This window comes from Mesoplodon densirostris, chromosome 4, assembly GCF_025265405.1.
Source record: "Mesoplodon densirostris isolate mMesDen1 chromosome 4, mMesDen1 primary haplotype, whole genome shotgun sequence".
NCBI classification, from domain to species: domain Eukaryota; kingdom Metazoa; phylum Chordata; class Mammalia; order Artiodactyla; family Ziphiidae; genus Mesoplodon; species Mesoplodon densirostris.
This window is the reverse complement of record NC_082664.1, coordinates 181,705,723-181,732,664: the sequence shown is the minus strand read 5'-3', so window position 1 is coordinate 181,732,664 and position 26,942 is coordinate 181,705,723. Positions and strand designations below refer to the sequence as shown.

Below are 26,942 nucleotides of genomic sequence, written 5' to 3'. Positions count from 1 at the left end.
AAAAGCTAAATACATTACGAAATTTCCCAATGTTGGAATATTATGCAATCATTAAAAATATGATATAGACATTATCTATACTTAAAACAAGATATATTTAAAAGCAGATTATTTATGCACTGATATGCAAACACATAAATATGCTAAAACTATGCTGATGAAAAAATTAAGTTGCAGAAGAGCATGGTCTCAAACTCTGTTAAAAAACAAAAACAAAAAAAAACTGCACTGGCATACACATAGAGAATTTATGGAAAGATGCAAAAAACAAAAGTGTTAGCAAGATTAATTCTGGGAAGCAGGGAAGGGTGAGGGGAGGGGTAAAGAGGGATTTACTTTTCATTCTTATAGCTTTTTGAGTTTGAATAACAACATTTACTTTATAAAAATAAATAACTGAACAGAATGATTTCACATGTATATTTCAGGTACACAGATAAACCACAAAATGGTATGTAAGTTATGATCACATTTCGTTTTTTAAAAACCGTATGTATTTTACATGTATTGATAAACACAGGCATGGCCTAATTGTGGAGCCATAGAACAATGCATTACTTTGGAATTAAAATATTATTTGAAAAAGTGTTAACTTGATAAGTGCCTCTTAAAATTTTATTTGTAACCGTGCTTGCTAACACAAAATATCCAGTAAAATAACGCAGTCATTTCTCGGGCCAAGGGTATAATTTCCTGAGGTGCTATTATATTTATTAGTTCGCATAATGCTGTTCCCGAGAACTGCAGGACATTGTTAACAGAAATAAATCAATTGACGAAATAGGAAAAAATGGCACCTAATAAGTAATAGTTGCTATATTGCAGTGGGAATTTTTTAAAAACTTTTTTAAATTACTGAAGTATAACAGACATATATTAAAGTGAAAACTCACTTTAATATATGTCAATGAATTATCCCAAAGTGAACAGCTTTATGACTACCACCTAGGTCAAGAAATAGAACATTACCACCACCCTAAAATCCCCCTCTTGGTCCCTCTCCATTTCTAAATCCTCCCTCCTCCTGAAAGATAATCAGTATTCTGATTTTTATCACCATAGATTAGTTTTACCTATTTTTAACATTATATAGATGGAATAACAATGGTTAGTTCATTTGCATTGCTTGAATGGACATCTTACAATGTTACTTACGTATATGCTGCTATGAACATTCTTATACATGTCTTTTGGTGCATGTGCACATGTGTATGCATTTCCACCAAGGAGTGGAATTAACTGGGTCATAAGGTATGACTCTGCTCAGTTTTAGTAGATAATACAAAATAGTTTTCTAATTTACTGGTATCGATTTACGCTCCTACCAGCAATACAGGGGTACCTATTGCTTCACATCCTCCCCACATCGTACTGCTAGGCTTTTCTATTTTAGCCATTCTGGTAGATTTGAAGTAACATTTCTTCATGGTTTTAATTTCCATTCTCATGACGGGTAGTGGTGTCAGCTTTTCATATCTTTATTGGTCATTTGGATATCCTCTTTTGTGAAGTTCAAGTCTCTTGCCCACTTTTCTTTTGGTTCTCTTTTTCTTATTGACCTGTAAGAGTTCTTCACATATTCTGGATATGAGCTCTTTGTTGGTTATACAGGTTGCAAATATTGCCTTTTACTCTGTGGCTTTCATTTTTACTCTATTTCTCTGAGTGTTAGTAAGTTCTTAATTTGAATGTCATCTATTTAATGTGAGGTATCAATCACTCTCTTTTTAGTTGGTGCTTTTTGTGTTCTGTTTAAGGAAACTTTGCTTATCCTAATACCCTAACGATAATCCTGTTTCATTTCCTGCAGGATTTAATGTTTCACACTCCGTATTTATATCTACGATCTACTTGTAATGGATTTTTGTGTATGGTATGAAGCAAGGGTGCGGTTTCATCTTTTACCATATGGGTACGCCAACTGACTCAATACCATTTATCAAAGATGCCACCTGTCACAACACAAGAGTCCATATATGTATATGTATTAGTTGTGAAATATCTTCTCTGGTCTATTGGTCTTTTTACAATCCTTTTGCCAGGTCACACTCTTAATTACTTTGTTTTAAAATAAATCATGGTTCCTCCATACTTCTTTTTCTTAAGATTCTTTGCTATTCTCGGCCCTTTGCATTTCCATATGAATTTGAGAATCAGCTTGCCAGTTTCATAAAAACCTGCTGGAATTTTTATTGGGTTTGTTTGAATATGTTCATTACATGAAACTCATTGAATTTAGGGAGAACTAACATCTTTACAACACTGAGTTTTCCAATGCACACACATTTATTAGGGTCTTCTATGCTTTTAAGAATGTTTTATGGTTTTTCTATGTAGAGGTGTACATTTTTATTAACCTTACTCCTAGGCATTTGATGCTTTTAAAACTATGCTATATGGTATCTTTAATTTTTTTCCTTTTTTTCTAGGCCCTACTTACTGCTGGGTATGGAGAAATACAACTGATTTTTGTATACTGATTGTATACTCAGCCTTCTTGCTAATACTCTAATTTAAATTCTAAAAATTTCCCTATAGATCTTTTGGATTTTCTTTGACCCAATCATATCACCTGTGAACAATCTCCGTTACCTTTTTTTTCTTTTTTTTTTTTTGCGGTACGCGGGTCTCTCACTGTTGTGGCCTCTCCCGTTGTGGAGCACAGGCTCCGGACGCGCAGGCTCAGCGGCCATGGCTCACGGGCCCAGCCGCTCCACGACATATGGGATCTTCCCGGACTGGGGCACGAACCCATGTCCCCTGCATCGGCAGGCGGACTCCCAACCGCTGCGCCACGAGGGGAAGTCCCCCTGTCCTTTACTTTGTACTTTCCTATCCTTCTGTGTTTCATGTCTTTTTCTTGCCTTACTGGCAAGAACCTTCAACACAATACTGATTGGACATTGACAATGGGCATGGTTATCTCACCCCGATCTTAGTGAGAAGGTTTTCATCAATAAATACAAGGTTCGATATAAGTTTTTTTTATAGGTCCTCTTCGTCAGATTAAGTAAATTTCCTTCTATTTCTAGTTTCCTGAGAGTTTTTTTTTTGAAATCACAAGTGAATGCTGAATTTTATCAAATGTTTTTTTTTGCATTTACTGAGTATCTAACAATTTTTATCTTTCAACCTGTTAATATGATGAATTCATTAACTGATAATATAATATTGAATAAGAGTTGCATTCCCAGATTCTTTTAACAGTCGTATGTCCTATTCCCTTTTGGACAAAAGCACCTGACAGTCCCTTTTGCAAAATCACCTGGGCCTCTCCAATTCCTCTCCCTCCTCCTCTGTCTCCATCTGTTTCTCTCATTCACCATTGCATCCCCCGCAAGACGGGGCTTAATACCCATGGTGGAATCATAGGTGCTGGCACTTCATAGATACTAAACATTTGTTGATAGCATTTAGATGCTTTTATATTAATTAGACTGTATATGTCATACATCACAGAACTCTGTTAGATCTTTTTCTTTTCAGTCCCATAACTGTTTTTGTCACGTTAGGAAACAGCCCGGCACAATGAAGCGTATGTGTAGAATTCCTTTTAACAAAAGCATTTAAAATTAGTATATGAGTTAGGTACTATGTCTCTATGAGAACATTCTGCTTAGGATTCCTGGAGATTCTCTATTAAATTATTTAGATTTAGGAATAGGCTTTGGAATCTGAGAGACCTTGGTTCTACCCCTAGTTCTAGGGCAGGAACATGCCTGGCACATACAAGGGCCACGGAGGAGGCCGGTGTGATGGAAAGGAGCGAAGATGGGGCTGCAGGGGGTAGGCTGGAGAGCCGGGTGTGGGCGGAACTTGCAGACCTTGAAGCCCACTGTACGGAATTTGGATTGACTTTACTGAGAGGGGCAGCCATTGGCGGGCTGGAGCGGAGACCGTGAGCTGATTGTTTTAACAGGCTAACTCTGACCGCTCCTACTGAAACAGGCCGGGCGACAAAGGCAGAAGCAGGGGAAACCCCGTGAGGGACAACGGTGACTTCAATGGCCCAGGCGAGTGGTAATGGTAGCTCAGCCCAGATGGCAGGAGAGAAACTGATGCAAAGTGGTCAAATTCTGGATGTATTTTGAAAGGAGAACACATGAATTTTCTGAAAAATTGAACAAGGGGTTTAAGAATGAGGGGAGTCCAGATTAACTCCAAGGTAACTCAAGCTTAACTCAGGCCTGAGCCTTTTAGGAGGATGGGATTATTGTTGTGTGAGATAAGAGATTAAGACCGCAGAAGGAGCAGGCCAGGGGAGGGGGACTGATACCAGAGGCTCAGTTTGGGGCAGTTTAAGTGTGCAGCCGTGTCTACTGGCCATCCAGATGGAGAGGCCAAGTAAGCCCAGAGTTCACAGATTAGGGCCAGGCTGGAAATATTTATTTGGGAGCCACCAGCCAAGAGATCAGAACTAAAGCCAAGGACACAGAGGAGATCGCTTCAGGAAGGCATGCAGACCGAGAAGGAAAGATGTCCCTGGACTGACCCCTGGCACTTTAATATTCAGACACTGGAGAGAGGAAGACGAACAAGTCGGAGAGACTGAGAAGGAGTGGCTTGAAACGTAGGAGGGAAACCGGGCCAGTGTGCCATCGTGAAGGCCAAGTGCATCAGGCCTTTCAGGGCGGACAGAGGACCAGCCGTGAGCTCTGCTGTCACGAGGACTGAGAACTAACCCCCGGCTCCCGCGACGCCGCAGCAGCTGGGTTGCTGAAGGGGCTATGATGCAGAGCAGAGGGGGTAATTTCCGTCCCTGGGTGAAGGAGAGGCTGCGAGGTTCAGTACACACGTAGTGGGGGCTGGTTCTGGCCTTACTGCCAGTTAAGGAGAAAACCAGAAGAAAAGGCAAAAACACAAAGCAGTGAGCAACACGGAAGAATATCCTAATAAACCTGTAGAAGACTGGAATGAGGGCCTAAGTCTCCTTTCCAGGGGAGTTACTTCAATCTCTAGAGACGCTCCATAAATCATATAATGCTTTGCACCTCGGAGTGGGGTAGGGCACTCCTGCTGGATAATGTTAAATTTCACCCCGTTATCCAATGTGCAATTAAACTTGCTTACACAACCCCGTGTCCCCCGCGTCGGCAGGCGGACTCTCAACCACTGCGTCACCAGGGAAGCCCCTCTGAGAACATTTTTGAACAGCATGGGAAAAAAACCTTAGATTTCAAGGAGAGTATTTTTTCTTTTTTTCACTGTTTCATAAACAAAAAGGGACAGGATATTCTCTTGCAAGCTTCATGACCAAGTTGGAAACAGAGACCTGAGGCAAAGCCTATGGCAGTGAATGTTCCAGACGTGTATTAATACACAGTAAAGGACTAAAATGACCCAGGGTTTAGCAGGTCTGCTTCTGTACTAACACGAGTATTGAGACTGGAACATTCCACAAATTTAAATTCTAAAATTTTGGCTTGATCCATAAATCACATACAAAGCAGCAAAACACTGACTTGCAAATATTAATACAATATCCAGTTTGAAATTTTTTTCAATCTTAAAAAAATCATGAATTGTTAAGAATGACTGTACAAGAGATGTTGTTTCATTCTTTAAAAAATTCTAGGGGAATTCCCCGGCGGTCCAGTGGTTAAGGACTCTGTGCTCTCCCTGCCGAGGGCATGGGTTCAATCCCTGGTCGGGGAACTAAGATCCCGCAAGCCCCACGGTGCAGCCAAGTTAAAAAAAAAAAAAAATTCTAGAGTTTGTTTCCTAGGTGAGCACAACATTAAAAGAAGCCAACTAAAGTTCTAGTGCATACTTGGTTGCTTCCTTTATTAGAGATTATAACAGTCCTGGTCCTACCCGCACCCTGCCCCCCGGGGATGAAAAGGAGGGGTGGGGTGAGGTAAGCTGAGCTGCTGAGAAACAGGAACCAACTGTGGACGAAAGGGGGAAAGGTGCTTAGTCGTTCAAGGACGAGGCTCACCTAGGCGCCGCAGCACCCAGATTTGGTAAGCTCTGTTAAATACTGCTCCGGTTTTCACAACAAAACCCAATCTCTTAACCCTAAATAACTTAACGGGTTTCTTTTTCTTAAGATCAGTGTAGTATTCATCTGGGCCTCACACACCAGGCTCTCCACGTCCACCCGACTAGGTGAGGGACCTTTCGGTAAAACAACACCTCTGAGCCTCAGTTTCCCAAAGAATGTTCCTGACATCATGATGTTATTATGAGGATCAAGTGAGATTTTCAGTGGTCAAGAGCCTGAAGCTCTTTGAACAATGATGACTGTAGTTTAAGAATAATCCATCAGCTTCATAATTCTAATGATCTTTCAAGGGTTGGGAAAGGAGGCAGAAGTCCCCACATCGATGTGGTTTGGACTTTAGTGTCACGGATAACGTACCTGGATAACATTAGAAGAGCCACGCAAAGGTACATGAAGCCTACGGCCCCTGGCCTAAGCCGGCAAACCCCTCCATGTTCTTCAGGGCCCTGTGCAAACGGATGAGGCTCTACATGTTCCATCTGGGTGATTAAAGACATTAGCCCTATTTTCTTCAACATACAGACACAGGCAACTATGTCATCATTAGCACTGATGGAAAGAATGTAAATGTTTTACAAGGAAAACTGCACATATGTTCACTTACTTTGTTTTAAAACAGTAGTGAAATGGTATCTAACATAATGAAAAACAAAATTAAACAAAGAGAACAGGTGGTAGTGAGTCAATTAATGGGAGACACCAGAGGTTTCATTACAGCATTTGTAACAGACTATATATTCTTAGGGGAATTCCACACCGTACACCTTCTGCTCTGACACCTGCTTTGAACCAAACGAGACTTACCGAGCAGTTAAGACCAAACAATCATGGACTGAACACATCCTACCTGCCTGGCTCTCCCGACACCCTCCTGGCCATACCAGCCCACACCTTTCTGAGGACGTGTTACCAGCGCACTGGAATTCTGCTCAGCAATTCACCAGAGGGAATCATGACCCCTGTGCGTCTCCAACTGCTCTTGCCCCCCTTCTCCTTTTCCATGGCACTTAATCCTCTTCTAACACGTTATACAATTTGCTTATTGTATTCGTTGCCTATTGTTTGTCTCATTCCACTAGCGCTTAAGTTCTGCTGGGCAAGGATTTTTGTCTGTCTGGTTCCTTGGTGTCTCCAGCAACTTAGAACAGTGCCTGGCACACAGAAGCAGATCAATAAATATTTGTCGACTGAATGAAAAAAAAATTCTTCTTCTTAAGTGTCCCTCTTTAAAAAGATCAGACACTCTCCCTTGGTTCCAAGGTAGGTGTATGAGGTTAAATGGCATGTTTTGACATCTTTGGTTTCATATTTGATCTGTTTTATCTTACTTGGCGCACAGCACTGTCCAGTTTTCTAAAAACAATCCGGTGATATTTCCTGTACTGACCTTACCACACTGACCTTCTTGATACTGAAAGAACAATAATTCTTATGCCTTAAACCAACAGTTGGCTCCACCCAGAAATCTTTCTATTTCACTATGATTTCTTTTGTTCCAAGACCTTTGTTAATGACTTGGATGACTTTTAAAAGGCATTCTTTCTCTGCGGAAAATTATTAGTACCTGTATCTATATTCTTTCCAAATTTTTTTCTTGGATAGTGTGACTAGACCCTTATCTTTTTATCATTATTCTTAGACATCCAGTTAATACATTGTTTATCTCATTTTGCTCTTTCAAATTCTTAAGCATTACATCTTACGTGTATGTTCATCTCTATAAAACTATCTTTATTCTTGTAGTAATGTCCTAGTTGAGACACAATTACTTCGAAACATTTGTCCTTTTGCCTTTAAAGCTGTTTTGGGGTAGGCTTTTGAGATCTCTTCCTACTCTGCAGTCCTTTGTTTTTGCTTACAGACAGCCCTGGTTTGAAAAAATAGGTTACAGGATGCTGCAAGAGGTGCATCTTTTTGAGATCTGGCCCTGCTGCTGGAGTTGCCTTCCATGACAACTGAAGCATCTTGTGCTATCTGAAAAAACGTTTCCTCCCTGACATCTGTGTTTCTGCCAGTCCTTAATTTTTCTACTGGCTACTTTAAAATGTACACATTGAAGGCACAGTACCTTGACAGTCCCAGCAATTAATTCTTTTATCGGGTTGGCAATTTCTTTTGGTCCAAAAGGAGCTACCATAGTTATGAACTCTTGGCTCCATGTATCATACTAACATAAAAACTTTACAATTCTGTTTCAAAAGAATCTTTGTATTATGTTTGTGGGTTATGCTAGCAACAATGGGATGTTAGATTTTTTTTCCCCAACTGTTTTGCCCGTTAGAAGTATTCACTTTAGAAGATATATTCTTGACTTTTTCTGTCTCCGTAACTCCCAAGCTGTATTGTCATGTGTCCCCACTTTCATGGACAATCTAGATCCCTTTCTATTCCAGGGCTCCTAAATTCTAATTCAGAATTTAAGTTGTTTTTGGTGATGGATATCTTTCAAGTTTTGACTGCTGTCTTCCTCCTTTTGGTCGTCACGTCAAAGACGTCTGCTCCCCAAATCAATCTTTTCTTCCTTGGCTCTCGGAATTCAGATGTACTAACACCACACGTAATGGTATAAAATGTGATGGCTCATCCCTGGTAGCTCATTTTAAAAGGGCTGCCCCTTTTCCATGTTTTTGCTTCCTATCGGGTTAAGTTCAGGTCAATTACGCTGAGACAAATTGTACTCTTCTTCCATATCAGCTTCCAATCAGGACTCTCTTCTTACACCAGCCATCGATGGTAGTTATCTATCATAGAAGATATTTAAAAATATATATACGTTCCAGACATAGTCATCAACTATAACAGGAGTTATCAGCCATGGACTCTATCATAAAAGAGTTTATAATGGAGCATGAGAGAGAAGACAGGGAACAACTGATTATGAAATAAAGATGATTAAAAACTTCGTTGTTGGAGACTAGAGAAATCAATGAAGCAGATGAGGAGGGATGGGGATTGGGGAGAAAAAGGACCTTCTGAAACATGAGAGAAGGAGAGAATGTCTCATGTTCATGGAACTGCTCAAGTAGAGAAGAGGGGATAGAGAAAGAATTACAAGTCATTCAAAATTTTGTACATCATGAGAAAACTTATAGAAATGCTGAATGTATAACAAAATGTTCACTAAAATATTTCTGCTCGTAATTATTTTTCTGAATGTTAACATTTCCTTTATGCTTTAGAACTTTGTCTTGGCAAAGCCCTGCATATGCTTTTATGTTTATCGAGTACAAGAGAATTTGAACGTGGGATTTGTAGTTACAGTCTGGGTTGGAATCCCAGTCTAGACTATCATCAACTAGGTGACGGTAGCCTCTCTGATTCTGTTTCCACACATATGAGATGGAAATAATATCTATTAGTGCTGTAACAAAGCTCAAATAAAACCATCGTGATAGGTTACAAAGGCTCTACAAATTGTACATTCTCTATTATGTTGGTAAGTGTGCATCAGCATACGTAGGATATTTCCCTCCTTCCTTTTCCTTCCTTTTTGCTCTCGAACCTAGACACAGTGGATACATGATTCGCCATTTTATTGTGGAAAGAAGCTTTCATTCTTCATCTGGAATGCGACAGCAATCATTCTCCAGTTAGATCTAAATGACTGAATTGCAAGGTGAACTTTGTTGGTGACTAACTCATTTTCCCTCACCTCCAGCACCCTCTTTTCCCAAGATCAAGCAATTTTCTTGTGTAATGAACTGTATCTGCTATCAAGTGGCCTGGAAATTAAGAGGTTAAGCTCGTTCCCTATTTGGTATCATGATGTCTTTTGCTGCTACACCACTGATCTATGTTTTCCAAGGCTGTGCAAAGGAAAACTGCAACAATGAATGGAACTACAGCACAATTTTGTATATGGGGAAGAGCTTCAATAGATTTTGAATTATCCAGGGGATGGTTTTCTAGCTAATGGGTTGTCCAACTCTTTGCATCTAGTGCTTTTGTCTGGTTGATAACATTTTGGTCAGTTCGATGCTGACCAGCAATGGAAGGGGAGCAGATGCAAACGAGGACAGGCTTTACAACCAACATTAACCCCCAGAGTGGATTGTAGTGGTTTGATTTACGTCCATAACATACCCAAAGTCTGGAGAAAATAAGTTCGAGCGAGGACAAAAATATACGTAAACTAGGGAATAAGGAAAACAAAAATTCAGGCCATATGTTCTCTTGATTTACTACGACTTCTATAGGTACGGAAAATAAAATAAAACAGGGAAGAACGAACCAGTTTATTCGACCATCCCATGAGACTAATATTTTTCTCACATAGTCCATGTTTTTTTATCTTTTTCTGTTAGCAAACAATTTCTGAGTGATTTCTTCTATTCACCATTTCTGCTATTTATAAGGTTTCTGCTGAGCACTGGATGTTTTATATTCATATATTACTTTTTGGCATTTACTAAATATGTCACCGGTTAGCTAATAAAAATATCTGCCAGAAAATCTTTCATATCATCTTAACAGTATCTGAAAGACCGTAACAGATATCTGTCAGTGACTTTACCAATCAAAAGCACATATCAGATGGGCAGAATCAGGAAATTAGTTGAGCCACTAAAAAAAGATACTTATTTAATGACTAATTAATTCAACGTATGTAAAATGACTAAATTCCACAACTGCTTACATTAAAATAGTATTAATTGCTAGTTGTAAGTAACAGCAAAACGTGTTGAATAACGTTGATTCCAAATGTGCATGCATTCCATACTATTTTAAATAGGAATGACTTTACTTATAACTAAAATATTGCTACTGAAGGTAAAACAACATAATTCTCTAAAGTTATATGGCAAAAATGTAAAATGGTATCAAAGTTAGGAGTAAATAATAATTTTGTTATTTGTGGGCATTTTAAAAATGGTCTGTAGGAACACTTTATAAAGTAACCTAGAAGGAAAAATGTGACTAAATTCAATTGCATTTGACAGTTGGCTGAAATCCTGGCAGATAATTTCAGAGACAAAACTGGTCATAAAACCAAAGCCAGTCCTTTGCGAAAACCTTCAGAAATAAAAAGCAAATATTTTTCAAAAGTTTATCAGGGTGGTTTTGACATAATAGTCAAGTAGTTGATATACCTTTTTAGTTCAGACCTCTTTTTACTTTGTCTTTTGCATCTATTTTGTTTTTGACATTTTCATTGTTTAAAGGCACTTCCATTAGAGGGTGAGCAAGAGAAACGAAAGAAATTAAAAATAATCAACTCAGTATATGTTACTGAAATGAGTCAATACTACAGAGGTTCAAATAAAATACAAAGGAGCTAATTATTCAAAACGCATTAATGTTTGGCTTTAGGAAGAATTTTTTTATAATGATATAGGTTTGTACAGTAAAACTTCAAAATTTGATGTCTTAACAGTTTTCAAAATAACGTCCACGCACATGATCTCACGTCATACTCACCAAGACCCTGTGAATATGTAGGGAATTTTGGTTTATGTAGGGAAATTAGGCTTAATCCTACAGAGAAGGAACTCAGGCTCAAGGAAGTGAGGTGACTTGCCCAAGGTTATGCCTACAGTAAACTACTGAGTGTGGACTCTCAAATCTCATTCATTTATTCATTCTCTCATTCATCCATCTTTTGCTAACTGTCCCTCCTTCCCTAAGTTCCCTTTGCCGGATGAAGGCAATCTTGACAGAGAAAGAAAAACCACCTGAGTTAAGAATTTGCCATAGAAATTCAGCAAAATGGGAAACTGGCCAGAGTTGTACAGTCTGGATGTGGATCAAAAGTAAAGATATTGGCTAACAGTGATTTGCAGTTCTGTCAGACCATGCTATGCCTATGGGTAAGAGCTGGCTATGTCTCTACCTTACAGCTTTTAATGGAATCACTTTATCATGATTTTGAGTATCGTCATCTTTCTAGCTTACACACAGCCGTGTGTATAATTGTGTGTATAAAACAAATGGTAGCTAACTACTCACGCTGTCCTTTATCATGTCATTTTATCTAACTTTAATTTTACTTTTTATCTTTGAGAGTTTTTCAGATCAGCTGCTTCATTCTTTTTAAGTGATGGCATAGTATTCCTAGGAATTCCTTTGGACTACGCTCTTATTAATTTATTTGATAGCTAAGTATACTTTTTCAAGTATTCCAAAACTGCTAACCTTTGCTATCCCCTAGAAAAGGGATACTTGCAGTTAACTGATTATTTCATAAGAGCAAGTGAGAATGTGAAACTCACAAAAATTCTAAATACTGTTATTTTACTAGACACTTATTTAAAAATCCAGTGATAAGCTTAATTAGAATCTAAAATACAAACTGTTCTTTCACTAATAAGTGAATTTTAAATAAACAAATGAATAAACATACACATATTTTAAAAACACTAGGTATGAAAGGGCTTGAATAGGTCTCAAGATCCAGGGCTAGAATTATTAACAGTTTAATCCAGTATGGAATTTACTATATAGTCATATATGTTCTTCCTTAGTCCATTTAAGTGTCTTCCTATGTACATATTCTAAAACACAGAGTGATTTGTATGTTTCCAATCAGTGTGAATAAGCTACCAATTTTCAAAAATTTTTAGTGTTGGTGAGACAAATTCTTATATATTTCTAGTGGCATCATATGTTTGTACAACCCTTTTCAAAAGCATGCTGACAATAGGTTTAAAAAGATACAACCGTGTTCATTCCCACTTACAAAGTAATTCCAGTTTTGAGAATATTTCCCTAGGAAATGATCAAAGACCATACAATAGTGTCCATTCTTCACAAAACAAAAAATTGGAAATAATGTAAATGTTCAACAATATATAACTGGTTTAGTAAGTTATAGTATATCAATTTGAAGAATGTTATAGTTAAGTAAAAAAAAAAAAAAATTCAAGCATAAAGGTTCTGTGCCTACCTGGGAAAATGTGTTTGTTAAGTGAAAATAGTATAATACTACTAAATTATACATGGTTCTTATATATGAATATGGCAAAAACTAGGCATTATTATAACTATAAACTACACGTGAAAAGTGAATAATCCCAACATTGGGGCAGGAGTAGGGATGACTGCTTTCACCCTAAGCCTTGCGTAATAGACCTCTCCTGTGTCCATCCCACCCTCATGCCCAGCAGGAGGTCTGCAAAGAAAATGAATCGGATGCGAGAGGGATGCAGAGGTGAGAAAGGGAGGGACACTGCCTGCAGATGTACAGGTGTTCCAGCTCCTCCCTCCTGAGACCTGGCTGCTCCCCTGCTCTCGGATTCCATGGCAAAACCCCCACACACTTACATCCTTATTAAAAATCCCTCTCTTTTTTGCTTGGGCCACTTTGAATTGGTGTCTGCTACACACAAACCAGAAAACAAAACAAAGAGAGTTTTTATATTCCTTTCGTAATTTTTAACCTGTATTTTTAAAAAGTGCCACACGTCATCTAACTGCATTGCAAACAGCATTACTCATACTAGGGAAGTAAGTTCACTTACTGTGTAGATAGATTTTCCATAGATAATATAGCTAATGGGAGCTAACAGTATCTCTAGACAATATAACAAACCTTCCAGCTAACGTTAAACAAACAACATGCTAATATCATCTCCTCTTTCTGCCTTTTAATTAGAATCATTCCACCTACGCCTGAAGTGACATTTTCAGGGATAAAAATCATCTTATCTTTTAGCCTGAACAGAAAGGCACTGTGTAGGAATTCTAGTGGATTATGCTCTTAATATCTGACTCTGCTCTTTGCCCAAGAATTTGCCTTTGTTGTATTATCTGTCATTTACTGTTTGCCATGTGCCAGGCACCATGTAAAACTTCACATACAGTATCTCGTTTGCTCTTCACAAAACCCCTCCACCAGAATGATTCACAAATGGCAGGAACTTTCACTCTTTTCCATAATTAACTGAGCGGACTTCCCACTAGACAGGCATTGCTTTAGGTATCAGAAATACAAAGACGAAAAGCTCAGGCTAGGAGGAGAGAGATGTCAATCACCCAGTAAAGGTAGTAAATGCTACAGCAGTGGTAGGTGGGAAGTGCTCTGAAAGGTGTGAGGGAATTACTAGCTATGTGGGGCTGCTTGCCCAATTCCCAAGAATTCTGATACAACTGGAAAACTGCTGAGAGAATGTGCAATCTAGGGAAAGAAAACTATCCTGCCTCCCTGGAAATATGTACGGTAATCCCAAAGACAGCTGAATCTGAACGGGGAGGATGTTAGCTTTTGTGCATTAGGCTGTAGTAAACATACTACTGGGGGAAAAAAGCAAGTGTTAAAAGACACACTGGAGACCCTTTTTAAAAATACTCATTCGTTTAGTGTACAATTTCGAGGGCCTGCCATGTCCTAATGCAGTACTAGGAGCTAGTAAGAGCACTATGAGAATGTATAAACCAAAACAGCTCTATTAATAATGTAAAGACTCAATATTAATTACGCTTTACATTGCTTTTCACAGCAGTGTTACCCTACTTGCTAATAAAGTCTGGAAACGTTCTCTCTCACCTGTGCTTCATGTGGATAGTCACAGCTCATCTGTGCACTGCGTTTACTTGCTGACTTCTTCCTTAGTGAACGATTCTTCCAGAGGAAAAACCCTTTGAAGCTCCCTTGACGCTTGCTCTGCTCACCCGCTCCCCGTCCCTAGCACCCACGACACTAATCAGCACATATGACGTGGACACCCTTGACTTTACAGAAACCTTTCCATGGCTTACAATGCGTCAGTATAAGGTCCCCAAACCTTAGCGCCGTCACGGGATCTGGCCCCTGCCTACCCACCTCTGCAGCCTCTTCTGGAGCACGTGGGGTTTTACCTGCTGCGGTCCCTCCATCGGATTTGCCACCTCCTCACGCCCCCTACCGCCCCCCGTCCCCTGCCCCAAAGCACAAGACTTGCATCCGGAGACTTCTGTTGTCACTTCTGCCTTTAACACTCTTCCCCGCTCCCCCCGACAAATTCCATCACTTCTTCAAGAAAGACTTCCTTGACTCCAGGGTACTTCAGAAGTCTCTCCTGTGTGTACTACGCCAACCTGACACTCGTGTTAACAGGCTCTTGGTCAGTTTGTTTCTTCCACAGACCTGTGAGCTGCTTGAGGTCAGGGACCGTACGTACTAGGCATTCCTAGCCCCACACAGTGCCTGTCCCATTAGAATGCTAGAGTATTAGGTGAACAAATGAACCAATGAATTATTATTAGAACTTCCATGTGGCACGATGTTCAATGTTACATAAAAAGTAATGACCACTTAGCAAAAGGCTTTAAAGCTGCTTATCAATTAAAGATGAACAAATTAATCGATACAAACATGTTTCTCAGTCACGAAACTGAGAGCTTGCATACTCTGGTAGGCAGAATAGTGGCCCCCAAAGACGTCTATGCCCTAATCCCCGGGGCACAGACGGTGTGTTATGTTAGGTCATACGGCAAAGGGAAATTAAGGCTGCCGATGGGATTAAGCTCACTAATCATTATCAGCTGACACTGAAATGGAAGGTACCTTGAATGATGCAGGTGGACCTAATTTAACCACAAAAGCCCTCAGACATGAAAGAGCCGGGCAGAAACAGAGCTAGCAAGCTGGCGGCACGGGATGGGCTCTGCCCTGGGCTGCTGGCCTAGAAGACGGAGGAGGCCCAGAAGTCAAGGAACGTGGGCGGCCTCAGAGCTGGAAAAGGCCGGGAAATGGGTTCTCCCCTCGAGCCTTCCGAAGAAACCCAATCCTGCCAAAACCTTCATTCCAGCTCAGCGAGACCCACTCTGACTTCTGACATCCAGAACCGTAAGATAATACATTTGTGTTGTTTTAAGCCACCAAGTTGGTGGTAATTTTTTTATAGCAGCAACAGGAAACTAACACAATACCTACAACACATCAGACAAGGTTAACCTTCGCTCCATATGGCAGAGTTTTCTAAGACAATAGCGGCTGGAAGAAGATCGAAGTTTACTTGTCTCTCTAGAACAGAGCTCTGGAGGCAGAAGTCGAGGGCTGGTTATGCACTCCCACACCATCAAGGACTTGGGCTCCTTCAGTCTTGCTGCTGTGCCTTCCTTAACCTGAAGGGGCCCTCGTCAGCAGGTCTGATCCCAGCCAGCAAGAAGAGAAGTTCTAAGGAATGGTGAACCGCTCCCTCTTGAGGGACCTCACCAACCAGGGCGTCACTCACAACTCACGGGCCAGGACTGAGAGGCACAGCAGCAGCGAGGTATGTGCCGTGGCCACGCCAGGGGCCACGTGACAAGTGTGGCAGGTTCCACTGTTAAAGGGGAAGAAAGGTATGGGGACAACCAGCCACCTCCACCTTCATACTGTAGTGCTGTGATGCCTTCCCACTCACGGTTTTCGTCTCTCCTACTTTCAGATCAACCAAGGCAGGGGCCCTCATTTCAAAAACAGTAACTGAATAACTACCATGTCATAGACTCTGGCACATTCCTAAGCTTTGCCAGATTTTGCATGTACACATATTAGAACATGAGTATATGCCTGTCAGTGATGACATCACATTCAAACTCTAGTGTTATAATGGATGGAAACAGAATTCTTGACTAATAAGAAATAAGGCGCAGGGGTTAAGAATCTACCTGCTAATGCAGGGGACACAGGTTTGATCCCTGGTCCTGGAAGATCCCACAGGCCGCAGAGCAACTAAGCCCGTGCACCACAACTACCGAGCCTGCGCTCTAGAGCCCGTGCGCCACAACTACTGAAGCCTGCGCACCTAGAGCCCGTGCTCCGCAACGAGAAGCCACCACAGTGAGAAGCCCACGCACCTCAACGAAGAGTAGCCCCCGCTCGTCGCAACTAGAGAAAGCCCGCGCGCAGCAACGAAGACCCAACACGGCCAAAAATAAATAAATAAAATTTAAAAAAATTCTTAAATCATAAAAAAAAGAAGTAAGGCTAAAAACATATTTTATTTCTAGACATGTGCTACTCAGGGGCCTGACAGGAAGCAGATGGCATGCCCCAAGGGTGAATCGCAGAGAGTTTGATGAAGAGACTACTTACATGGACGTGGGCAGGCTTTAGGGGAACCAATAAGGGATAAAGTACCCAAGGACTCACAGCAGGAGGAAACCATTACCCTCTCTAGGCCTGAAAGGACAAAGGGAAGGCGCAGTTTCTGGAACTTGCCAAGACCTGTAGCCATGGGACAGGACTGTCTGACCCGAGCCACGGCCTTAGGTAGAGGAGCCAGGCGCCTGCCAAAAGCCACAGACAGGCAGGAGGGAGTGTGGGGGAAGGTGAAATTAATATCCTGACCTCTCTCTCTTTCCTTCCTCTGATCATCTGCCAGTGCCTCCAAATGGGCTGAAATCAAATAGAAACCAAAGGGCAAAGGAGCCTGGGTGATGTGGTCCACAGGAATCAGCCTTTCAGAGCACAGAAAGGCAGAGACTGGACTTTGATGGACAGAGGATAGAACCAGCATAATACGGAGAAGTACTGATGTTTCACAGGGTGGGGATGATTCAAAAGGCCTTGAACAAAAAGAAAAAGGGAATCGATCCAAACAGATCTGGGCAAGACCTGGGACAAAGAAAGATGGAGGAAGAGAATGATTAAAACATGAAAGAGCAGAGAGGGGCCCAGGTGTGATCTACTTATGCAAGTGGGCTAAAGAGAGTGGGCGAAGAAAAATGGAGGCGGAAGACGGAAGAACTTCTGAAGGGCCTGACCAGGGGCCTGAAAGTTGTGGGTCTGTCTGAACACAGTGTGTTTCTCATTGCCAACTTTTCCACGTGAGTTTAACACAGTGGTGGGACATCTAAAACCTGTTATTGACTGCAAATATTTTTAACATGTATACTCAAAGGATTGAATAGTGGCAGTGATTATAACTGAAGGTCTGTGGAATACAGAAGGCTAGGACTGTAGGTCAAAGAAACAGCAATACTCTGCAGCAGAACCAGTCGGCTGCTAAAAATAAGCCAAGATGCCAGAGAAAAGAAATGCATCGAGACAAAGGGGGAAAAACAGCAAAACAGAATATCAGAAACCTGATATCAGACCCCTGATACCACGGTAGATTCTTAAAATTCCCTCAAATCCAAAATATGCATGTTGCTTTCCTTCTCTCTAGTACAAATTACCTATCTACAGTTGTTAAGTATAAGAAAAAAAAATGCTACTCACGTTCACAAGTGATTTCAATAACAGAAACTGTAATCTCTCTTCTGTAGAGGCAGCCTTTGAATGCAATCGCTTTAATCACTGTGACTTTACGGAAAAGATCAGCTTTACTTTTTGGATGTTCATTAACAGCCTTCAAACATCTATCTCCCTCTACGTTTATTTACATTTAACATCTCTCTACGTTAGACATGTTCCTGAAAAACTGTCCCCCAGATTAGAAGCTCCATGGGTTAACATTTCATGGACTTATATTAAAAATAGGAGCCTTATTCCCCAGAGAGGGAAAAAGTTTTGTGGTGCAATATGTAATAAAATCACAGGGAGGTTTGGGGAAAACACCTGTCCCTATTATTACCTCCTGGGAGGCTTCATTAGAAGAGCGTGTGTGGGTCCTCAGGACAACTGTTGGTTCTGTGCCACCCCGTAGCCTTGTTTCCTTCCTGATCTGGTGACACAGAATTTGGTGAACTGCCCTCTTGCAACGCATGGTGACCCATGTACACCCAGAGTCACTACTGAGCACGGACTGCAGGGCCGCTCTCCAGGGGCTTCTCCATGCTGTCCTTTGATGGACAACATGTCTCAAGACTTTAAGATTAAAGCCTGACAAGTTAGCGAAGTCAACTTATTTCATGAAATACATATATTAACTTGCCGTGAAAATAACCGATTTCTTACTTTAACAAAGATTATAGAATCACATTATGTTCTACTTCTCAAATGTGTTCAGGAAGTGAGGTACGTGGAAATCATATGCTCCATGTGGAACACTGTGCAGTATGTACATTTTAAACTTAAAATAATTTCATGTCAAATTTTATCCTAGCTTAAACATGAATCTTACATGAAATGCAAACAGCAGGTGCAAGGGGTTTATGAAAAATTTATAGAAAAAAACTCAATACTGAAAATATTCTACCCATTTACATTTTCCCTGGGACCTTAGAAAAGATTACAGTAATTTAGTTTTAGCAGTCTACCTCTCCTTCAGCATGTGCAATCCCAGTGCTCCCTGGAAGTAGTGTTGACACTTCAGTGACATTAGAGCGAGGAGCACATATTGAATACATATTGTATAATGACACTACGATGACTAAAACCAACAACAATACAGGACCCATGCTAAACTCTAACAAGTATCCCCACCATGTGTGAATAAAGTAAGCCTAATTTTTTAAAAATTGAGGTATAATTGACTAAAGAAACCTAAAGTTTAACACATTTATTTAGAAATTCCTTTTCTAAAGTTATTCTAAAGATTTTTTCCAATTCTTTAGTTACATTTAAGAGATAAAGCAACCATCACATACGCATCAGCTTTAAAGCAGCAATCTATTTTGAGATTTACTTTTGCCTGCTTTCTTTCCAGTCTAGCGTTCAATAATTTTGGGAACATTACAGTAAATAAGCACATTAACCACATATTAAATTTATAATCTATGTCTAATGACTGTAGGATTTTACAAAATTGAAATTCTGTATTAGAAAATTTGGAACATCAATATTTCCTGTGCATATTTAAAAACCAGAAGTGATCGGGATTAATCATTTGGGAAAAATGACTATGGAGAATCTAAAATCAAGAGCAATTAGTCTCAAAATAAGGCAGAATATAAACGACAGAAAACAGCTTTCACATTCATGATTTCAACTGCTCCTAAGAACTAATGTGATGAAGGCAGATAAACAACCCTTACTTTAAAGCCAAGAAGAGATTCAGAAAAAGTCAACGATACTAACTTTTAAAAGAAATAGTTACCTACCAAGCATCTGCTATGTGACTAGGTACTCCGCTAGGTGCTAAGGGCACAGAAATGAACCAGCAAAAACAAAACACAAAAAAGGTAACTGTCCGCAAGAAGTTGAATAGTCTGGCCCAAACTAACTAAACCAGTAACGACTAAAGTAAGGAAGATGACTTCCACTTGGCTTATCCCTTGACTTTGTCTCTCTGATTTCAAGGTAAGGATGAACAATGAAGAAAGCCTAGTCGGGGGATCAGGACAGGCACCTCAGAAAGACGTGTGACACTTCCTAAGTTTAAAAGTAAGTGAAATATGCACTAGAGTTAGAAAGTTTTGTTTTGTTTTGTTTTTTCCTTTCTGACTGGAAATTAGGGTAGCTGTAAAAAAGCTGTGCGTGTGTGTGCCTGCCTGTGCGCTGGGGCGGGGGGAGTGGGGAGATGCCAGCAAAGGATAAAGTCTACAAGCTGATCCAGAAGGAAATTGAAGAACATCACATAGCTCTTAAGAGGGTAGGGAAAAAGCACCACTTGAACCAAGCAAAGCACGAACGTGGCTCTGGTTCTCACATGTACACGGTCAATTAACACGGTACTGAAGAAAGGCAGGGATGCCTGTACTTAAGATGATCATTAAGACGGATGATTCTAGTTGTGGCCTTGAGGAAGGGAGCAGACATATAGACATAATGTATAGCAAAGGATACTTACAGTCACATTTCACGCACCAATAAATAATGCATTCACTTCTCAAAATGCCAAAGCAAACGTGGGAGAGAATTTTCATCTATATTCAGGATTAAACTTTCTAATTTTAAATTACCAGACTTCAGCTGTAAATTTATTTCAGTTGAAAGGTGTGAAGAGATTATTAATGAATCTTCTAAAAGTCTGGAGAGTGTTTAGAAGATTAACATAATAAAAAAAGTCCAGCCATAGGCACGGCAGAAATTATAAGCATGAATTTATTGAGCACCTACTGTGACAGCACTGTGCTAGGTGACTGGGTTATTTCTCATACTTTGTCACGCTCCGGTCTCCTCAATTTCTCTGTCATCTCTTACCGTGTTCACTTGGAACTGCACGATTCGAAGTGCAGCCCGGCTCACTTATTCCGTAAGGTTGGTCCCAAAGACATTTCCTCATTTGAAGGCGGGGAGGAGGGGAAAGCTAAGTCCCTACCGAGCACTTAAGACCTGACTTCCTTGGTATTTGTGGTGTTATCTACGTGGCCCTTCAGAAGTCCCCGAACTTGTACAAAGAGCTCAGAGAAGACCGCAACCGCTCTGCCCCCAAGACCTCCTCCGCCGGCCCTCCTTTCTTGCCGGAAGGTCCTTCGCAGCCACAGCTGCCCGTCTAGGTACTAAATCGCGGCCTGTTGATAACCTCAGCTCTAAGTCTGGAAGCCTCGGATCTGGCCGGCCGGGGGCGGGGGCGGCCGAGGTGACAGCAGGTGAGCGCCCGGCGCGGAGGAGGAAGTGAGACAGGCCGGCGTGGGCATTACTCAGGCCGCGTTACCGCCGAGGTGGCTCGCAAGCGGAACTCCTCGCCCCTCCGTCGCTCCAGCTGGGCTTCTATCTCGCTGAAGTCACTTCCCATCCCGGGTCGCGCGGGGGAAAACCGTGCGTCCGAGGAGGGGCAGAGAGTCAGACGTGCGGGGTCAGGTGGCCTCTCCCCGGGCACCGCGTGTCCCGAACCAGCCCCTCGCCGCTCCCCGGACCTGCCTGCCCCCGATCCCGGGGCGTCCCCGGGCGGCCGGGGGTGCGTGAGCTCCCCGTGAGGAGGAGGGAGGACAGGTCGCTCCGGCCACTCCGGGGGCAGCTCCGAGGACACCGGATCCCGGGGAGAATCAGCCAGACCCGATCGTGCCCCTGGCGGCCGCGGCGGGTGTGGCCGGTTCAGAGCCTCCTACTTTACCTTTCTCATTCCGACGGCCAGTCGCCCTTCGGACCACGTCCACACCGCTCCCCAGCGCCCCCGCCCCCAGCCCGCGACACCTGGGGGAAACTTCTCCCTCGCCCCTCAATGCAAACTCGGCCGCTCCCCCAGCGGCCGCAAACCGTCCTCTCCCTAGCAACAAGGTTCCGGCCGTAGAGCGAGCGGCTCTAGGTGTAAGGAAGGTGATGTCGTAAAGCCGCGAGTGTCGTAAACCAGGTGCGGTGGGGAGGGGGGAGGGGTGGAGGCGGAGGGGCGGGGGGGAAGGGGGAGGGAGGGAGGGGGAGGAGGTGACTCGAGCATTTAGACACAAGCGAGAGGATCATGGCGGATGGCCCCAGGTGTAAGCGCAGAAAGCAGGCGAACCCGCGGCGCAATAACGGTGAGTGGCGGAGGGGACCGGGGAGCGGCGGAGTCAGGGGGAGCCGGGCGGCTGGGGCGCCCCCGGGGGCGAGGGGGGCGAGCCGGGCTGGGGGCGGCCGGGTAGGGACGGGCCAAGTGGAGTGGGAAAGTAGAAAGTAGTGCTCTCTGCCCCCCTCCGGGCCGCCGCCTCGGGAGCCGCGCCGCGGCCGCCCGCTCTCCCTGAACCGTTATGTCTCTTACCTGGTCTCTCCGCCTAGCGGCTCCCGCCGCCCCTGCCGCCTCGCTGGACCGTTAGCCGCCGCCGCCGCCGCATCCCCGGCGCAGGCGGGCGGCCGGGACGCGGCGTCCACTTTTCTGGGCTCCGAGGGAGCGGCTGTTGCTTCTTTCCGCACTTTTCCCCACTCTTGTGCCCCTCGGCGCCCCCCTCCCCTCCTCCTCAGCGCCCTCGGCGTTTCGTCCCCGCGGCGCCGAGGCCCCGGAGCTGAGGAACTAACTTGTGCCCGGAGCTGCCTGTGTAGAGTAGCTTCCGCGCGCTGCAGCCCCGCCGGCGCCGGCGCTCGGGCCCCGCGGCTCGGCCGGGCGGGCGGCGGCGGGACGCGGCGGCCGCGGGCTGCGTGTCGTCCGTGCGCGCGTGTGCGCGGGCGGCGCGGAGCGCGCGGCGGGCGGACGGGCCGGGCCGGGCCGGCGGCGGTAAAGTTGGGACCGGCCGGCGGGGCGCGCTCGGCGCGGGACGGGGCTTCGCGGCGCGGGGCGCGGGTGCCTCAGCGCCCTTCCTCTCCCGCGCCCGCGGCCGCCGCCGCGCCCCGAGCGTGGTCCGCGTCCCGCGGGGAGCCGGCGGGGGCGCGGGCGGGCGGGGCGGGCGCAGAGCTGCGGCCGCGGGAGCCGCGGGGGGCGGCGGGTTTGCGGAGTTGTTACCTGGTCTCGGGACCGGGAAGCACCGCAGACAGGTCCCCGCCCGGGAGGACGCCTCCTCCGCGCCGGGATGGGGTGCCGAGCGTGCGCCTCCCTTGTGCTCTTTCGGTTTGGGGAAGTTGTTACCTGGGCCGGACGCGCGGGGCGTGAAACCGGCGAACGGAGCTTGGACGGCACTCCGGGTCTCGGGTGGAAGGAGGGTGGGGGAGGGGCGCCCGGACCGACGGACGCGGGGCGCCGCTGCCTGCGCTGCGGGCCGCGGTGTTTACTGATGAGTGCCGTTGCGCCGGGGACGCACACCCGCCCTGCCTGGCGTGAGAGTTTAGAAAAATAACAATAATGACGAGAGAGCGAGCGCGAGCCCCGAACATGTGGTGGTGGTTTGCACAGTCGCCTTTTGCAGTTGGGAGAGACGGTGTAAGTTGACTGCATGTCTGCTTATCTCGGGCGCCGCTGTGCCCGCCCGCCCGCCCACCTCTCGGCAGCGAACGTCTGCTGGTGGGTATTGTCTGGACAGTTCCTGCGGCGACAGGGCCGAGGCTGGAGCGCGGCCCCCGCCCGCCCGGTACCTGTTTGGAGAATAATGGGCGGCAACGGCCCTGCCGCCGGCTGAGGCCGAGTCTATATAAGGAATTGCACGGACCTAGCGGACCGAGGGGCTCGTGTGGGTTCCTGCGTTATTTTTAAAACGAGTTTCTGAGAGTCGGGAAATAAAGGCGCCTGAAATGGGATCGCCGTGTCCGCCAGAAAATGAGGAAATGCGGGTTTAAGTCAGAACTCCCCGGCGCTCGCCCCACCCCCACGCCTGGGCCCCCTTTCTCCCTCCCCTCTGGGATGCGAAACGCGAGGTTTTGTAACCTTTCCTGGCAATTTCAGATTTTGTGTGGGATTTCCTGTCTCGAAGCAGATACGAAGGTTTTAGGCGGTTTCAAGATGTTTCCTTCCAATCGTAAACGTAATTTTAATATATTCGAGTCGACATTAGAATCACCGCTTTCATGAACAGTGTTAGTTATCCAAATACACATTTGTATTTTAAAGACCTCCGTTAGTTATGATCGATAACTAATATCGGGCGTCCTCATTGTGGAGAGATGACTTGTTACGGCCGCAGCGGAGCACAGGCTATTGCAATTTTAATTTCCTGTTTTAGCGTCAAATAGCGTGTGTGCTATATCGAGCTGTTGCTGCTGTGGCTTTATGAAAGGTAAGTTGGTTTGGAAAGGGCTGTTCGCGTTTTACCTTATTTAAAATGTTCGTCGCCAGAGAAAGGGGCTTTTCTTGTTGCTGACGACATGTGTGTGACATGTGAGTCTGAACCACCCAGCGTCTGTGCAGCTGCTGTAAACATGTTTACCTGAGCAGGAAAGGATGGATTTTCCTCCTAAAGATCCTGTGATACGAATATTACGCCCATAAGGCATATCAACAGCTGACTTAGGGGGAAAAAGCGATCCCGAAAGGTACTTGAAATCAGCAGGAAAGAGAGCTGCTGGACGGCTGCAGCAAATGGCAACTTGCGCAGGTAGAAAAAGATGGTGTTTAGTTTTCCCCTGCGCGTGTCAGCCCCTCCAGTCTGCTGCTTTCATTCTCAAGGGAGCGATTTATTTACCGCGCTTGCTGTCAGTGTTTTTCCTTTGTGTTTACTATTAGAGAAACAGATTTGGGGCTGTTTAGCACAAAATGTCTCGTCTGCAGTGTGCATCACTCTCAGAAAACAAAAGGTGTTTCAGATAGCACTGTGCTACTACAGGTATCTTCCATTTTCATCAGTGTTGGCTCTGTCCTTGTATTTCTTTTTGTTCTCAGATGCATTTCATCCATTGCTGATTATTACAGCCACGCTATTTGATTAAGCCTCATGATTTGCAAATTAAAAATGAAGTTGTATGCCATTGTGTTGTGAAACCTCAGGATAGGTGCTGGTTAAGATTTCTTAGCAACGCAGTCATATTTAAGTTGCAGTTGTTTATTGGAGAGAATCGCTTGGAAAATGTTAACTCTTAAATCTTTTTAATGAAGGAATAAATGATGTATACAGTGGGAGGTGGTCATAGAGATACTTTATGCTGTAATTTATATGTAAATAATTTTTTGTTCATTTTAAAATAAGGCATGCAGATTTTTTGCTAAGCCTTCAGTAAAACATTTTAATTTCCTTTCTGGAATATATCTGCAGAGTAGGATATTAATGGGAGCATCAAGTAATGTAACTTGACAGGGGTAAAACAGTTGAGCAAGGCTTGGCCAAAGCCTGAAACCTTATGTAGTAACTCTATGGTGATGATGTTAGTGGCTTAAATTGATTTTTTTTTTTTTTACGGTTTATAATGTAATGCTTTGTTTGCTGTATTTTAAAAATCTGCCTTCTCATTTTGCACATCTCCTGTTTGTGGTTATTTATTTATTTATTTATCTACTTGAGAAATGTACTCTAGCTGCTAATGACCACATACTGATGAATTCACTCTAGATGGACTGGCAGGTACATATCTTCTGTCATTTGCATTTCTACTTGCTGTCTTTGGAAACCACCAGTAGAGGATGCTAACAAAAATGATTATTGGTGTAGTATACCATAAATCTATCTATCTCCTGTTGATTTGGGACCTCTGCTTTGATAGGGACCTTCAGTATAATTCCGGGTCTTACCCTTATTTAAAACTAGCCCTGGGTGAATTAGGCATAAGCATTTTCTAGTCTGCTAGGACGGGAAAGAAGTAGGATTGTTCTAGCTTGAACAGTTGTATAAATTTGGTCTTTTTAAATCTTGCAACTGAGATTGCTGTCAATTTAGTCTTGCTTTAGACCAGTTGTATTACTGCTTTTTTAAAGAAAGTTTTGTTTTATGTTGTTAGGTTTAGAGAAGACTATGTAATGATTGGTCCATATTTATTTTGCATTCTTACTATATATTTTTTTCATACTATATTTTTAAATCTCCTTTTTCATTCATGGTAAGATCCCTGGAAATATATATTTTTAGACATTAAAAAATGTAAATGGTTGGATATGGTAAGAAAATTTGAAATTGACTGATCGGTGATATTGTGTAATTATTTTTTCATAACTTACATAGACTTAAAACTATACATGGGTTGGCAGACAACTACTGAAGAAGGTATTTACCAGCGGTCACTCAGATGTTAGTGATTTTTATCTTTTCCTTCCGCTTCTGATTAAGATTCAGACTCAGGTAGTGTATAAATTTTTAATTTACCAATTGTAAATTAAGGAATGTAAATTTGTTTTGAAGTTTTAAATGCATTTAAGAGTCTCTGTAGTTTACTAATTATTGTATGCTTGTATTCAAAGAATTCTTTTCAACAAATATAAATTGGTATTGTAACTTATATTCCATGAGATTTAATGTATTTAGTTATGTCTTTTTGGTCTGTGTGTATATAATTATGTTAATGTTACTGTAAACTTTTAGAAGCCTTTTATTAGGTCAAATGTTAGAAGTATTTACTTCCCTAATTTTTTTTAGGTATTTTTACCTAAATATTTTTTAATGGTATTTCTGTAAATGCACCAACACCAGTACCATAATGCAACAGTAATACTCTTTATCTTGAAATAAGTAGGAATTATGTGAATTATCAGGTAAGCCTGTGTAAATTTCTCATTTTAGGGTGTCATAGTTCTTCGAGAGAGAGAGAGAGTGTGTGTGTGTGTGTGTGTGTGTAAATATAGTTTTACATTTCCTGACACAGTTCTTGAGTGTGGTTTTCTAATTCCTAGAGCTCAGTAGTGAATAGGTTTGGTTACTATCAACTTATTTCTTTATGAACTGAGGAACTTTACCACAAAGCCATGACATATACAGTTGTAGCATGGAGCAAAACTTAAACTATCTTATA

General features: G+C 43.0%; 1 protein-coding gene and 1 long non-coding RNA gene across 2 annotated transcripts in view; one reads left to right on the top strand and one right to left on the bottom strand.

The window, feature by feature from the left end:
• The window catches only part of LOC132488936 (uncharacterized), a 110,425-nt gene extending 87,837 nt beyond the window's left edge, over positions 1 to 22,588 (bottom strand). The window contains exon 1 of the long non-coding RNA XR_009531822.1: positions 22,408 to 22,588. This is a non-coding gene — a long non-coding RNA (uncharacterized LOC132488936). The remainder of the gene's footprint in view (positions 1 to 22,407) is intronic.
• ZEB1 (zinc finger E-box binding homeobox 1) overlaps positions 22,105 to 26,942 on the top strand; it is a 201,760-nt gene continuing 196,922 nt past the window's right edge. Inside the window, exon 1 of the mRNA XM_060097802.1 lies at positions 22,105 to 22,186. Coding sequence (XP_059953785.1) covers positions 22,129 to 22,186 — 58 coding nt within the window. The 5' untranslated portion in view covers positions 22,105 to 22,128. The remainder of the gene's footprint in view (positions 22,187 to 26,942) is intronic.